At 36.8% G+C, this 17,222-nt stretch overlaps 1 protein-coding gene across 3 annotated transcripts in view; it reads right to left on the bottom strand.

Annotated features, from left to right (window-relative positions):
* LOC131675580 (eukaryotic translation initiation factor 4 gamma 3-like) overlaps positions 1–17,222 on the bottom strand; it is a 795,898-nt gene that overhangs the window by 10,170 nt on the left and 768,506 nt on the right. For all 3 annotated transcript variants that reach the window (XM_058954612.1, XM_058954614.1, XM_058954613.1), the window contains one exon: positions 14,292–14,441. In XM_058954612.1, the coding sequence (XP_058810595.1) occupies positions 14,292–14,441 (150 nt within the window). The remainder of the gene's footprint in view (positions 1–14,291; positions 14,442–17,222) is intronic.

Here is a 17,222-nt window from a genome sequence, read left to right as displayed (position 1 = left end):
CTGCATTAACATGAGTTATAATATGACTATCCTTTGAAGTATGAATCATAATGTCTTAACCAAAAATTCTTTCGAGGTGCTGTTTCAAATATTTTATGTCGACAATCTTATCGCCCGGAAAATATTATAGGATTGATTGCATGATAAACTGACATTCTATTTTGTGTTTTTATAAATATGTGGCAATATACTGAGCAGTTAACGAAGTATTACTTAATTCAACAGAAGAATCTTTTGCAGTGGTTTTATGGAAAGCTACATGACAATTGTGATGATACCTAGCACCGAGTTTCGCTAAATCTGCAACTCCTTCTATTCGAGATAAAACTTCTATAGCCATTTTTCAAAACGCCGCATCTTTCTATTGTCAATTGCCTAAAATCATTTCTAGATACCTTGTTAATTAGTATTCGTTTATTAGATGGCATTTTTTTCGTTTATCTATAAAATTTTATTTTATAGACGTATTTTCGCCGCAAAATATATAAAGTTCACGAAAATTGAAAATTACCGTATCAGTTGATGAGCGCGTGGCAAGCAGAGTGGACTCCTAATTTTTTTTCTCTGCATTTAAGAGAGTCGTTTGAAAAGTCCGTGCAAAAATAAAAACTGCTTGATTTTTTTTAATAAATCTTTTTTATTTTTCAATATAGTCTCCTTTTAGGCTTATACACTTCATCCAACGCTGCTCTAGTTTGTTAATCCCTTCCAAATAATAAGATTTGTCCAAGTCTGTAAAATAGGCATTCGTTTCTGCAATCACTTCCTCGTTTGAATAAAATATTTTCCCCGCCAGCCATTTTTTCATATTAGGGAACAAATAGTAGTCCGACGGAGCCAAGTCTGGAGAATAGGGGAGAAGTGAAACGAGTTGGAACCCTATCTCCATCAGTTTTGCGACCACAACTGCTGAGGCGTGAGCTGGCGCATTGTCGTGGTGGAAGAGTACTTTTTTGTGGGCCAATCGTGGACGTTTCTCTAGCAACTCGGTTTTCAAACGATCCAATAACGATGAATAATATTCCCCGGTAATGGTTTTACCCTTTTCCAGATAGTCGATGAAGATTATTCCTTGCGAATCCCAAAAGACAATCGCCATAACCTTCCCGGACGAAAAAATTGTCTTCGCCTTTTTCGGAGTAGATTCCCCCTTGGTAAGCCATTGTTTAGACTGTTCTTTGGTCTTAGGAGTGTAGTGATGTATCCATGTTTCATCTACAGTGATGAAACGACGCTTAAAGTCTTGCGGATTTTGCTGAAACAGCTACAAACCATTCTTGCAACACTTTACACGATCTCGTTATTGGTCAATCGTGAGCAATCGCGGCACCCATCTAGCGGATAGCTTTTTCATGTCCAAATGTTGGTGCAAAATATTATGTACACGTTCGCTCGAAATGCCTACAGTACTAGCAATCTCACGCACCTTCACTCTTCTGTCAGCCATCACCATATCATGGATTTTATCAATGATTTCTGAAGTGGTAACCTCAACAGGGCGTCCAGAACGTTCAACGTCTTTTGTGCTCATATGGCCACTCCGAAAATTTTGAAACCACTTATATACCATTCTAATCAAAGGTGCACATCACCATACTGTTTATCAAGCTTCTGTTTAATCTCCTGAGGCGTTTTGCCTTTGAAAAAGTCATGTTTAATGAATACACGAAATCCTTTTTCGTCCATTTTTTTACAACCACTCGATTTCTTTGATTGAAACGAATGTAAAACGCAAAGTAATTGGTGGATCTAGCTGAAACTTGGTGTGTGCTCTTCCAAGATACGAGGGTGGTCCGATAAATACTTAGCCTCACCGCCCGATGGCGCCACTCTCGCAAAAGAAATATTCTATCACGTAGTACAACCTTCTCGATGGTTACTGTCAAGATTTTAGCCGGATCGGAGTTGTACTTTATTTTTGAGAGCGTGCGAAAACAAGTGTGTCCGTTGATTTTTGAGTAATGGAAAAAGAGCAGTATCGGTCGGTGATTCAATTCTTGTTTTTGGAAGGGAAATCGCGCAGCGAAATCAAAAAGCGCTTGGATGCTGTGTACGGTGACTCTTCTCCTTCGATGGCGACCGTCAAAAATTGGTTTAACGAGTTTCAACGTGGTCGCACATCAATTTTTGAAGAGCCACGTCCAGGTGCTCCGAAAACGCCTACCACGGAGGATAACGTGACAAAAATTCACGATCTCGTATTGGCAGATCGACGATTGAAGGTGCGCGAGATAGCTAAGATCGTAGGCATCTCAAAAGACCTCGTGGGTCATGTCCTGCATGAACTTTTGGGCATGAGAAAGCTGTCGGTGCGATGAGTGTCGCGTCTGATCACTCCGGAAAACATGCAGAACCGTGAGACAACTTCAGAGCAGTGTCTGACGCTGTTTAAGCGCAATCCGAAGGAGTTTCTGCGTCGTTTCGTGACATTCGACGAAACATGGATCCACTGGTATACACCAGAGACCAAGGAACAGTCGAAACAGTGGACTTTACCCGACGAAAGTGCTCCGAAGAAGGCGAAGACTGCCCCATCGGCCGGAAAGGAGATGGCCACCGTTTTCTGGGATTCACAAGGTGTGATCTACATCGACTACCTGGAGAGGGGCAAAACGGTCACAGGGTTGTACTATGCCGAATTATTGGGCCGATTCGACGTCGAATTGCAGAAAAAACGGCCCCATTTGGCGAAGAAAAAAGTGCTCTTCCACCTCATGAACAACGCACCGGTTCACACCTCCGCCGACGCCATGGCCAAATTGGTCGAATTAGGCTACGAACTGCTGCCCCATCCACCGTATTCTCCAGATTTAACTCCGTGCGACTTCTTTTTGTTTCCAAACTTGAAAAAGTCACTCGCCGGGCAGAAATTTGAGTCGAATGAGGAGGTAATCGCTGCCACGGAAGCCTACTTTTCAAACCTCGAGGAAACGTATTTTTCAAACGGGTTAAACAAGTTGGAGCATCGCTGGGCCAAGTGTATCGAACTAAAAGGAGACTATGTTGAAAAATAAAACGCCACTTTTCCAAAATTTTCGTTTTTCTTTTGTAGGCTAAGTACTTATCAGACCACCCTCGTATATAAGAAAAGTTGTAGAGCGTGTGATTTGTCATCGGGTTATATGGTTTAAATTTAAAAAATTAGACTTTTCGCGTCTCCAGGAGTCGGGTAAGCAAAAAAGTGGGATTTGGTTTCACATAATTCTTATCGACGAATATAAAAAATAAAATTAGAGATAAGTTCTTTGAATAGTTCTACTTTTACGAGTTGAGAGCAACAAACCTGGTCTCTATGTCCCTGGTAGTTACTCAGCAATCTAAACGTTTATTAAGATTTTGCAAAGGAAATATACTTCTTTTGAAATAATCCAACACTTATCTTTTTGTCATAATTAATTCTCATAGTCGAGTTAGCGCGCGGAAAATCGACTCTTTGAAGGCAAAGTCGCAGTGAAGGAGGTGACTCTGCCCAAAGAAAAAAAATAAATCGGTGAGTTCAAATTCACCGCTCGTTCTTTATTTTTGATTCTAATTAATTACATTCGACTTTTTTGTTTAATCGATATAGTAAATCTCAAGAGAGTGAAATATCTAATTAAAATAGTAATATTGTTGTTATTTATTTAATTATTATTATTTTGGAGCATCGCTGGGCCAAGTGTATCGAACTAAAAGGAAACTACGTTGAAAAATAAAACGCCACTTTTCCAAAATATTCGTTTTTTTTTTGTAGGCTAAGTACTTATCGGACCACCCTCTTATGCCACTAACTAAAAATAATCTTGATACACAGTAGTAGCGTCATCTCTCTGACTTTTCAAACGACCCTCGTATATTGGGTTAATTCTCGATTGATTTGTGTAAGTTTTGCCACAACTAGCATGAATCTTGATTGCGTTCTTGTTTGATCTTCAAGTGTTTTCCATCTCCTCCTTCTTTGCTAGCAGAAATCATTTTTTCCAACGTGTCACCAGTGATTTGGTGAACATCAACAAAAATTGTAATTTTAGTATCGCACAGAAGACAAGTTTCTTCGTCTTTAGCCATCGTATTGATCGCTATAACAAAAAGATTTGAACTCTTACAAATATATAATTATATTTTTATAGCCATTATAAAAATGCTTAATGATCACTTTAAATTCAACTTGAATTGCAACATATCTATTAAGCTTGATATTTTTAAGATAATGGTGCGTTCGGTCCAGGAAGACGATGAGTCATGGACCCCAACAGTACGTTGGGTTCAGGTATAAGCTCTTATCTTGGCTTGGCTTTACTTAGCTCCTTGCCTTGGCTAGTTTAACTCATGCCTCTAACGGTTCGTCGGGTACAAGTAGACGTACATATTGTTTAAAAATAATCAAATTCAATTTTTTTCAAGCGTTTTTATAGAAATGCAAATTATATTTTATTTGAAATAAATACCAGGCTTATTTTAAAGTTAACGAAAATTATTTGCTTACCATTCATGCTGACACTCTATATAAGACACACAACACAAAACTGTATAATAAAATGTACACTGCAAATACACAACACAAAACTGTATAATAAAATGTACACTGCCACCAATGATGAAATCGATTCTTAGTTTGAGAAGAAATTTAAAAGCACCGTCTCGCACGAAGTCTGGGACTAGAATGATCGCTATGCTCCACAGCTGCACATCTAGCTGTACCAAAACAGTCTATATTATATACATTAGCCCTTTGCATCTGGCACATTGCGCCAACATTTACGTCACCCTTATTAAATGCTTATATCTACAAAATATAGCTTCCTATCCTTCAATACGCATTTCAAAATATTTGGATATTAAAACGTTTTTTTATCATAAAAACAATTATTGTAAGAACTTACCTTTCATTTGTTCAATAATTTGTTGTAACTTTAATGAGTAATAATATGTACATTTAATAAAATAATAATAATTAAATAAATAACAATAATATTATTAATCTAATTAAATATTTCATTCCCTTGAGATTTACTGTATCAATTTGAAAAAAAAACGTCATATTTTATTGATTAGAAGCGAAGATAAAAGGCAAGCGGCGAATTTGAACTCGCCAATTCATTTTTTCCTCTTTAGACAGTCATACTATCTACTGTGATTTTACCTTTGAAGAGCCGATTTTCCGCGCGCCAACTCGACTCTGAGAATGCATTATGACGAAAGAATGCGTGTTGAGTTATTTCCGTGCTTTGATCTGGAAACTTCTTGAAAAACCTAACACGTCAGTATTTTTTTTTTTTTTTTTCGTTATATTGTTGTTCATTTGCCGTGTAACACTCGCTGACTTTGACATTGTTTAACTCAGGTCGAAACAATCAAAAGCTAATGTCAAAGAGTCAAGATATTTCTTTTTTCAAGTATTTTACATAGCCATTTTTATATTTCGATTATGATGGAAACTCGCTGAAATATTCAATTTATTATTAACGTCAAATTTTAGCGTTTTTCTCAAAAAATCAGAAAAGGGGTTTAAAATTAAAAAAAATAGTTTGATCACGGCATATTGTAGCTACAATCTCATAGATTGTGTAAACAAATTGTGACATCACCGAAAAATTTTTTTAAACCTACAGATTGTTTCAAATAAAGCATATTTCCTTTGCAAAATCTTAATCAACATTTAAATTGCTCAGTAACTGCCAGAGGTATCGAGACCAGGTTCATTGCTCTCAATTCTTAAAGAGTAGAACTATTCAAAGAGCTTATCTCTAATTCTTTTTTTAATATTCGTCGATGAGAATTATGCAAAACAAAAGGTCCTATTTTTTAACCCCATTTTTTTTGTTTACGCGGCTTTTGGAGGCGCGAAAAATCTAATTATTGAAATTTAAACCATATAACTCCATGGAAAATCATACGCTCTATAACTTTTCTTTCATACATTATAGGCTCTAAAGTTGAAAATTTTGGAGTAAAACGCGAAAGACAGATTAAAAAGGCCAAATATCGCGTTTTGTACAGATAAACATTTACTGTACAGATAGTTCTCTCTCTCACACACACACATACTCGTATACACACACACATCGGTGGAATGACCAAATTGCAGGCCTAAGAAAAAGAAGACGTCATTAGAGAGCAAAAGAAACGCGCTTCTATTCCCGGTGCTATTAACAGCCTGTGAGTTGAAGCGCAAAGAGCTCAAGGCTGTGGTCATAGCAGCTAAAAAACAATGCAGACAGAATTTTTGCGAGGAATTGGATCGCGATTTCTGAGACAGGCATGATCATGCGAAAGATTAATGTATTAGTCGCCGAGGGGCGAAACCCCACCATAGTGCCTGGAAGTTCTTGATAGAGTTGTCCACCATCTGCTTCCAGATCACGCGCAGAGGATACTGGAACATGAAGTGACAGACCAAGAGTGGAGACTAGCTACTTAAATAATACCGAATCAATTCGTAACTTTCGTATCAATGTATTTTCTTTTCTTGATTGACGTGTTTCTACACGACCAATAAGATAACGCTAGTTCTACACCATACGATCGTAATCGACTCGGCTTATCAAAGTGAGACATAGGCATGTTGTGTACTGCAGACGTTAAAAAATGACAGTCTAGATAGTCGCATGTCTTTACTTCTTTGTTTGTAACAAAAATTTTTATTGTATATTCAAACAACTATAAAAGTGTTGTAAAAGTTCACAAGCAATCGAGCATAATGGCAGATTAACAATAGTACAAAATTATTTCTTAGAAAAAAAAAATTACTTATTTTATTCTTTAGATGATAATGGAATTTCTAAAATGTTATTCGACAAAGAGAATGATGACAACTTTTTGATCTATCAGAAAACTGTGTAACTATAACCTCGTAGAATGAATAGCTTGAACATATTCTACTTTCATAGTAGGACGTAATAAGATACCTAACAATTGTTTTGAATGCATGCTTGCGTCTCTGCTATTTTCCTTCTCAGTGGAAAGTAGGAGAGAATGTTTTAATAGCCAAACCCGGCAAAGAACCAGAAATGGTAACGTTATGTCGACCGATTAACCTTTTATCAGCATTTTCTAGAATCATTGAAAAACTAATTGTAGCTAGAATTAACTCAAAAATATTTGTTGAAATAATGTATATATTTGTCTGTATACCATCAAGCATACATATATTATATCATGATGCGCACTATAGACTAAGTGAGCGCGCTATCGAGTACATGTGAGGGAGATGCACACATGTAAGTCACCCCTCCCCTGTATATACGTAATTGTCACGTGACTCGTTAGAGCTGCCGAAACTAACGAGCTCTCTAAAAAGTGTTACCTTGAAGTTATGCGCCGTTTGTGAGAAGCAATACGAAAAAAACCTCCAGAATTGTGGGAAAACAATTCATAGATTTTGCATCACGATAGTACATCTGCTTATTTATCGTTGCTTTTGTCGGATTTTTTGGCCAAAATCAAAACCATGCTTCAGGCATCATATTCACCGCATATGGCCCTTTGCGACTTTTTCTTGTTCCCAAAACTCAAGAAACCCATGAAAGGACAGAGGTTTGGAACGATTGAGGAGATAAAGAAAAAATCACTGGAAGAACTCAAGGCTATACCAGAAAGTGCTTACTAGAAATGCTTCGAGGATTGGAAAAAACGTTGGTACAAGTGTATTATACCTGAGGGGGATTACTTGGAAGGGGGCATAAATATTGATGAATACATAAATATTTTTTCATAAAAATAAAAATTCACCTTACTTTTTGAATACATCTCGTATTATAGTATTATTAATATATTAAATTAAAATTTATAAAGAAAGTTGAATAGTCGAAAGCTTATGGATAAAGAAAGAAAAACTACTCGGGCACAAAAAAGATAGAGATAGAGAAGTTGTACGACAATGGTGAAAAATTGATCGACAAAATATTGCTGATCAGAATCGCATTTAAGAGGAAAATTTAGTTAAGCAAGATTATTAGGATTAACGAACCTTTTATGCCATCATTGCCAAGCTAAACATTTTACAGATGAAAAAGTTTCAAATAAAGGATTATCTTTCAATGACTGCTGAGGACATGGTTCTATAACATTAAATAGATTTCCAGATTTCCCGCCTATACTAACAACTTTATTTAACGAGGAACATGAGAAGTCATCAATTTTTTTTCTTTATCTTCCACTTCATTCAATGCAAATTTAGTTTTTTTTCAAACGCGTAGATCCAGCCCAAACTGTTTCAAAATTCAAAGCCAAATATATTATCAAATAGATACATCTTTATCTAGTGTTGATGGCAATCCTTCATACGATCAGCTTTTTATAATTCATCAAAGCGAAGCTTTAAATTACACAATGCAAGAAAACCCTTTTATAGATTATCAATTGATGCCAATTTTAGATACAATTATTCGCAAAGAAAACATTTCTGTAAAATCTTATGAAGTCATGAAAGATGAAATACGCATACAACAACTAATACGGATATGAGAAATGATTCATCTCCTTGCGAAATACAATGATTATTATCATTGAAGCTTTGTCAAAATATTCCTAGATAGATAAATATAATGTCCAAAGAGGGAACGAAGTTATTGCTATTTTTTCAACGACTGCAGATGGTGAAATACCTGAATAATATATTACAATAAGAAATAAAAATACTAAGGCATTAGAAATTGTTAGTTCGATGGATCTTAATGTTGAGTCGTGTCTTTATCCATTATTTTACCCATGATTCGTTGAAATAATACTCGGAGAATTACACATTTGGACTATACTAGGTATTAAATGACTATCAAAGAAAATGAGTTGAATCCTATTCTGACAGGTCGTAAGCTATTTCAGTAATGGGTAGTAGACAGTTACGTAAAAATCGAAAGATAGAATTCAGTATTACAAAAACTATCAAAAAGATTTAAGAACTAATACGTACAAAGGTTTACATGATTACATGAAAAATTGTGCAAATGATATTAATGGTCATGTAGGTAAAACTATCATTCTTCCGTCATCTTTTACAATATCACCTGGGTATATGAAACAATGTTATCAAGATGCTATGGCTATTGTTAATGAGACAGCAAAACCAGATATTTTCCACACAATTACATGTAATACAAATTGGCTAGAAATAAAAGAAAATTTGCTTTCAGATTAATAAGCAACTGAAAGGTCAGATATTGTTGCTAGAGTTCTTGATTTGAAAAAAGATCGTTTGCTTAATTTTGTTGTAAAAAAAGCTTTTTCCGCAAAGTTGTTTCTTATTTAAATGTTATTGTATTCTAATAAAGGAGATTACCGCATATGCATTTATTGATTAAATTGGAACAAGAGTTCAAAATTACTATATCCGATATAGTTGATAAATTTATATCTGCAGAATTACCAATAAAAATAAGGAATCCACGGTTATATGACATCGTCATGAAAAATATAATTTATGGACCATGCGGTGACTCGTGCATGAAAGATGGTTAATGCTCAAAACATTTTCCAAAAGAATTCCAGCAAAATTCTACTATGGATTGTAACGGAGAATTCCGGCCGTACCCGTCTGGGTTGCTCGCGGCCGTCCGCACAAATTATTTATTCGGGTATTCGGGAAGCAAAAGACGTTCCCACGACTGAATAACGCGTCGAGCATAAACACGTTAAGCGTACAGATTCGAAGTCGGGATGAGGAGTCATACAGCGGCGAATAAACACGACAGCGGATTAATACGCTAGTCTTTAATTGTCAACAAACGATTACAATACGGCAACCTCGGACTTACACACTACGAGCGGTACAATAACAAACGCGAACGCGAAGGTGAATCGGTGGCTGGTTAGCCTGCCGATTCCCTTATAAAAAAACTAGATATTATACAATGCCCGACAAACACTTTTCGCTGATAGGCCATTAACGGGTAGCCAGCAGGTCTGCTGTGCTACCAACCATAGACTGACGCCCAAACATACAAGAGAGAGAGACAGAGAGAAAAGTACGGCACCGACCTCGACCTTCAGCCTCTCCGACGGCTGGAGCGCTCTGCACCGTGACGTCACTGGTGTGCTCCCGACCGTATCGCTGGTATATTTGTTGTCGCCGCTATCTGTCCTCTGGCTCGTCCTCTTGCTCGCTCCGCAATATTGCTGCCTCGATCTCAACCCGCTCGTTGATCGTTGTTTCTGCCGCCTCCTCGTTGCTCGGCGCTGCAGCACGTCAAGTTCCTCGCGCGTTCGCCCGCGCACCTCGCCGGTTACCCGCACGCACCGGTGCCGGGTATCTTGTGGGACACGGCTGGGCGCGACCCAGCCTCACGCTCTATCACTCGTCCGCGCACCGGGCGTGTCTCCGGAATGAACAAAACGTCGGCGAGGTCGCGAGGCCAACTCGGAAAAAGCCGTGACCTTCCGGTTTATCCGCGCGCGCGACTTTCTCTGCCCATTGCCTAGCAGAGACTCTCGAATTTTCCGCGGCGATCCGCAATTCGAGCGCTCTCTCTTTCTCTCTCTTTCTCTCTTCTTCTGCGCCATCTGCGTCGCTCCAGCAGTCAGCTCAGCCCGTGTTCAGCACCTCGCAAACAAAAGGTCCAAGCATGAGTGTGTGTGCCAAACGTACACACTCTCAGCTTGGCGAGGCGCACGGACATTTGCGAGAGCTAAACGGACGAGATCGGCCTAGCCGAGATTCTCCGTCACAGGATGAAAATGGTTTCTCGCAATATCGTCGAACAGAACTGGTACCATTTATGAATGTGCTAATAATTGTACAGTGGGTAGTGCCATACTGTCCTGAATTACTCGAAATATTTTATTGCCATGTTAACGTTGAAATTGTTTTAAATATTGCAGCTGTTAAATATTCATACAAATATATATACAAGGGTCAGAATGCTGCTATAGTTGTGATTGGACATCCTGAAAATGGACATACAATTTAACACGATGAATGGTCCAATTTTATGGAAACCTCTTAGGTTAGACCAGTTGAGACATGTTATCACATTTTCAGTAAAACAATACAAAATAAAAGTCATACTGCTACAAGATTATAAGTACATCTACCAAATGAACCAGCAGTCACTATTATAGAAAATCAAAATCAAGGAACTTTTGTGACGGGGTCCTAGCTAGAATAGCCGGCCCTGTCTGGCTTGCTCTCTCTCTCTCTCTTTCTCTCGCAGCCTCGCTCCTTCGCTGTTGCTCTGGCGAGCATTTGAAAATTACGAACCGATACCGATGCTCGCACCGCTTGATTTCAGGACCAACACCTGAGCCGGGCATCATCATTACGAGCCAATTGGGAGCGAGAGCGGCTGCAGCAAGAAGAAGAGAGAGAGAGAGTGACGCGTCGCGAGTGACCCGCGGCGATCCGCTCGCGAGAGCGAAGCCGCCGGCGTTGCTGGAGCCGACGCGCGAACGATTAGGGGAGAGAGTTCGAGCCGAGATTCTGAGTTAGACGGATCGTTTGACGGCCGAGCGTGCGCACGTGAAAGAGAGCTAAACAGACAAAGAAAGCAGAGGACAACGTGCAGATTACAGTACGAAAAGGACTTCCAACGACCCTTGCATCGAGGAATCTACATTCGAGCCTGCCACGAGCCTGCCAGCAGTTCCCGAAGCATTTCCTGCCTGTAGCGGAATTAGCAGCATTTACTGCCAGCAACTTCAGCAACAGTTCCTGCCAGCAGCATCAGCAGTGATTCCTGCCAGCAGCCTTCACCAGGTCAGGTCGTCTCTCTCTCTCTCTCTCTCTCTCTCTCTCTCTCTCTCTCTCTCTCTTTAACGATATGGTACAGCGCGTAATTGTAAACGTTAGATAGGTAGCAAGGCGTGCACACGCCGGCTACCTGCCCTAATTAAGGTCGGCGTCATAAATCGTTCAAATAGAAAATCGTCCAGGCGATCCCTCGCCGGGCGACTTTCTCTTTTAGTTAAGTAGGCTAAGACGGTTCGTCGTCAAGGCGGTCATCTGCCGGGCGACGCGTGCTGTATATAGTTTAGATTTGTAAGCGCGATTAGTTAGTTAACTTGTTCTTTGTTCTCTATTGTTCTATAGTATTAAGACCTGTTCGCAACACCGTTGTGTTTATTAGGTTAAGAGTTTGTAATAGTTGATTATAAGAGTTCATATTATAATGCGGTTTATAATTATGCGATTGTTCATGTACGGTTTTGAAGTTCAAGTGTAATGTGACTTTGATTTATTTAAATGCGAATTTTTGTTGTATGTATAATTCCCTAACCAGTTTCATTTCTTTACCTTTTCCCTTCTTGCCGCCTCAATTGCTATGAGCGAGTGCTCCTCACTTGCCCACCTTAAAAACTAATAGCGAACGAGCTTTCGTTACAAATCATTAAGTCAGTCTTCAAATTTGAATTCTTTAGAATATTTATGATTAGAGTTGAAATTAAGATTAGAGGCACAAGATTATGCTAAGAAAGCTGCTTTGAGGGAAAAAGTTCAAGAAGAATGAAAAAGTATCTCTCATAATAAAATTATAAAACTTATTGATGCTTCCCTAATGTGATGCTGTAATAGCTTCTAAGGGTATAGCTACGAAGTACTAATGACTATGTTACGTTTAACACCATTTGCAATTGTTTAGTTTCATGTTACTACATTTTTTCTAAGTATAAGTGTCAAATTCGTAGTTGGCAGGATAGTTATGAACGAGGAAAAATTATTATTTTTGGATTAAAATTTTGTTAATAGTAAACATAAGTGTTTGAATCACATGGCTTGATAATATAATAAAAGTCTTTACGAAGGTATATTTGTATTTCTACGTTGTATTATTTATGCATTATTCAAACATAAAATTATCTTTGTCCGGACACTTTTACGCGCAAGTGCACGTAGAGAAACATACTAATTTTGAATCTATTCACATTTATCTTTGTTCTCTTATTAGTTTTAAACATATTATGATGTTTATTTCAAAAGTAGTGAGGAAATACAACCTAATATTGATATCTAAGAGTCTTTAATCTTAATAGACATTAAGAAATTCATAAAATATATAATGCTTAAATAACATTAAGTTAAGTCCCTTTCATAACACAAATCTACAAAATAAGGGGTTGTGATTGCTGTTGGCCAACGGAAGGTCTTTTCCAAAGTAAATTTTTGCGTAGAATTCGAATCTGGAGTCAGAATTTGTTCATCACGCCAGGTTTTTCAGATATCCTTATCTAAAAGGGCAAAAAAAGCAGTTTTTTGGTATATTTGAGGTTCCATAACAATGCGGAAAAAATTTTTTTTCTGTAAACGAGACAAACCATCTGAAAGGTATACTCTTACCATTTAAAACCCATATTTAAGATTTGAGATGTCTTTTTTTTTCATCGAGATATCGTTGATTCGAATCAAGTATTTTAGCAGTCCCGATACTGCTATTTTCCCGGATACGCACATATGGCATATGCAAGGCTATAATCTCATGCGTTTATACCCGAACTTCCATAACCCCCGAGCACTGTAAACTACGACGCCTTAGCCCCAAACTCTTAAATCCCTATTTCCTTAAACTTTGAGCCCTGTAACCTACAATGCTATTAATATGGCAGCATTCTTTTTCGTATCTGTAACATCCTTTCTTTTAATCACTTTAACAACACGATTAATGATTTTTCTTGATCTTCAAGGACATTATTTTATCTTATGGAGTGTGAATATTCTTGAATTTATTTATTATATCGTTTCCATAGTCGATGTTCCAATTACTAAAATTTCAGCTATTGCACGTGAAACTTTTTCTTGATTGTATAATTCAATCATGACTTTTCGGATGTCTAAAGATGTGCTCTTCAACATGTTTACTGATTAATACGAATTATACAGTGTAACAGAAAAACAGTCCTAGTACTTACGTACTTTTGTGACCGATAACATTAATAATGCAAAGCGAATAGTATATACTTCGTGTTTGGCTAGATACTCATGAATACGCAAAATATTATTTTAGGTAAAGGCAAGGCAATAAGGGACTAAAAGGGTTGTAGCTGTGGGGTTAAAAATCGCTTATCTCTATATATGAAGAAAAAAATATATACTCGTATGTGTACGATATAAGTCATATATATGACTTGTATATAACTAATACATATAGAGCGCGCGCGCGTGTATATAGAAATATTCTATCATTATTGTAGATTTTAGAATGAGTTGGTTACGATATTGACCAGTATCATCATTACAATAATTTTTTCCGTGGCACCTATGTATTAATAAAATTATCAGTAAAAGTAAAATTTTCTCAATGAAAATGTTGTATGAGAATTTATTAATACAGTCTTTAATTGAGATTTCAAAATTTATCAATTATTAAAAGGACATGTGTACTCACCTGCAGGATGACGCAATTTATGTATGTATGCTTGCACAGCAAAAAGACACTGTAATTCCAAAGAATCATCAGCATCAACATAGCGCTGTATTAGTTTTTGTAATTTATCAAAGATTTCGACTTTGAAAATCCATTTGTCATTACATTGTTCTAAAAAATGAAAAATAAATTAATAAACATTTTACTGAAATTGATCAGAGAATAAAATGGTTGTACACAATGAACTTTATATTTTGTACATTTTTATTATTTTTAATAAATAAATATCGTAACGATATTATAAGAATATGTTATAAAATTAAGTTTGAACTCTAAGATAGATTTGTCAATTAAATTTTTGAGAATATGGAAGAATTTGACCAAGAAATATAATTGACAATAATAAAACTAGTAATTGTTAAATGGTTTACTGGTATAGATTGATACGTTCTTACACGAACATCAACAATCTCTTCTTAGCGAAATTTGCTACTTAAAGTCAATATTACTTAAAGTCAATACTAAGAATTGTTGCATCTAACTAGGAAAGGCCAAACAGAGCCACAACAAAGCTTTAGCCGAATTTCCAGGCTACAACAATATAATTAGGAGAAAAGATGATCTAAAACTGCTTTTTTGTCGTATAAAAGAGAGTCTTAAGAATAGACCTTTTACATAATCATACAGGAAAAGAAAATAGCAAGGCAAACCACTGAATAATGAAACATGTCTCAGGAAATGAGAGTAAAAAGTAGCCTTTTTCGGGAGTATAAATTGGCTCGTCGCTACGGCAAGAAGACCTTGGTGGTGCAGTGCGAGCACTGTTTAAAATAAAGACTCAGCTATTTCCTGATATCGTTATTATTAAGATTATTCAGTGGTTAGCCATGCTATTCCTTTTCTTATATGATAATTTAAGAGCTCAACTCATAGGACTCTCTTTCTTATAAAAAAAAAGCAACCTTAGTCTATCTCCTCTTTGAAAATTAATATTGCCTAGAGATTGGACTAAGTATTCGTTGCGGCACTGTCGGGTCTTTCCTCAATAGATGCAACAGTACTTAGATGTATTTCAAACGGCCCGTCGAAGCAGCGAACTACGTAGATAACACTATGTTCACTATTCGATGATCGTAACAATATCAAAACACAAAGTACTTTTACGTGTCAACTTTTTGCTTGCTCTCGGCAATGCGATTATCAATACATCTTATAGTCCGAACTTTCTATTTACATAACGTAGGATAAAGATCAAACGTTACATTTGGCGCCCGAACAGGGACTCTTTGAATTTTGTAATTAGTTTCGAGTTAAAGATTTCTGAATTGTTGCGTGCGTATTGAAATTTTTTGTTATGTCGAATAGTAGAAAGTCGAAACTTGCTAAGCATAAGAATGCTGCGTTGAGTAAGGAAGTTCAAGAATTAAGAGCGAGAATTAGTGAATTAGAATCACGATTCGTGACGGAAAGCCACATAACGGCGATAAATATTCGAACCCTGTATGAGGATTTGTTTTTTGTGCATAATATGTGTACTTTCATAATAGATTATTTGCCCGTTCCAGCGGCATAATTATTTATTACTTAAAGTTTGCACGATTATTTTATAATGATTTCTGTTTTCTTACTCTCTTACGTACGAAAATGGCATGGTCTTTTATTAATTTGCTGTTTAAAACAAATTTTTAGTAATTTTTGCACATTTCTAACACATGTTAACTTTTTCAACATTTCTCTGATCAAGATAGTGGTCTAAGCTTGCTCCCAAAATGTCTGGAAATAAGCGTTATTCAATTTTTACGTCGACTGAGGTAACTTCAGAGGCAATTCTAAATGAATTGAATGACGAGGTTCTCGAGGATGAGCTAAATGATCACGATAAAAAAACACGAGAATGGGAAAAAGCTGTCGTAGGGGAGTTAAAACAATTAGATTCCGAACAAACTAAATTATTTCACGATTTTGCTACAATTTCAGAAACAATCAGTAAACTTTGCAATAAACTCGAAAGACTAACAAGGAAAGTAAATGAACAATAAGTGTTGATTTCCACTTTAAAGTCTAATTTAAATAATTCAAATGTAATTATTGAACAGTTAAAAGAACGTTGCGATGAAAATCTTAACGATATTATCCGCGATAAAGATAATATTATTAATAAAATGAAAGATAACATTTTAGAGCTCCGAGTAGAGATAGATAAATCGAAAAGTAATGATAATAGTAAGCATACGGTCAATGAAACTATTGTCGAGACTTTCAAGCAACAAATATTAACGTGTCCAAAGTTTGACTAGAGCTACAAATATCATCCGATTAAGTATTTAAATGACTTCAAAAGATATTTATAAGCGAGCAATTATAATACGGCTCAGTTGCTCTGCCGAATATCCCAGTCAATAGCTGGTACGAATTCTGCCTGGTATGATCTTGTACAACGAGAAATTAGCAATTTTAATGACTTTGAGCGTTTATTCAAAGAAAAATTTTGGAATACTGAAATCCGCAGAAATATGCGTGAAATTGAATTTGGGAGATATTATCCTAGTGGTAAAGTCACAAGATATAACTGCGCAATCCGCAAAATAAATTTAGCATACGATATTACTGAAAGCTTAGATGAGGAAGAACTCATCGATAAGCTATCTCGGCATTTCGATAAGGATGTACGCCTTCTAGTACAAGCTAAAAGTGTTCGCAAAATATCCGAATTTTTTAGAGTACTTTCTCTTTCGATAATGACGACTACATAAGTAATCCAAACTCTTCAAAAGAAAATACGACCGAACATCAAGTAAATAGTATTCCCATTAATCCTTCTGCTGATAAACAACAAAATAAACATTGAGGTCGCAAGCTAAAAGTTTCCCCCGAGGAGGCCAGTGACGACAAAGTGCCACAACTTGAAATCGCTGCTCCTTCGGGAAACGAGTAAGCGTTGCTTCGCGTAAC

The sequence above is a fragment of the Phymastichus coffea genome, unplaced genomic scaffold (assembly GCF_024137745.1).
Source record: "Phymastichus coffea isolate CEN01 unplaced genomic scaffold, Cenicafe_Pcof_1.1 PCOF00026, whole genome shotgun sequence".
Classification (NCBI taxonomy): Eukaryota; Metazoa; Arthropoda; class Insecta; order Hymenoptera; family Eulophidae; genus Phymastichus; species Phymastichus coffea.
This window is presented reverse-complemented; position numbering and strand designations above follow the sequence as displayed.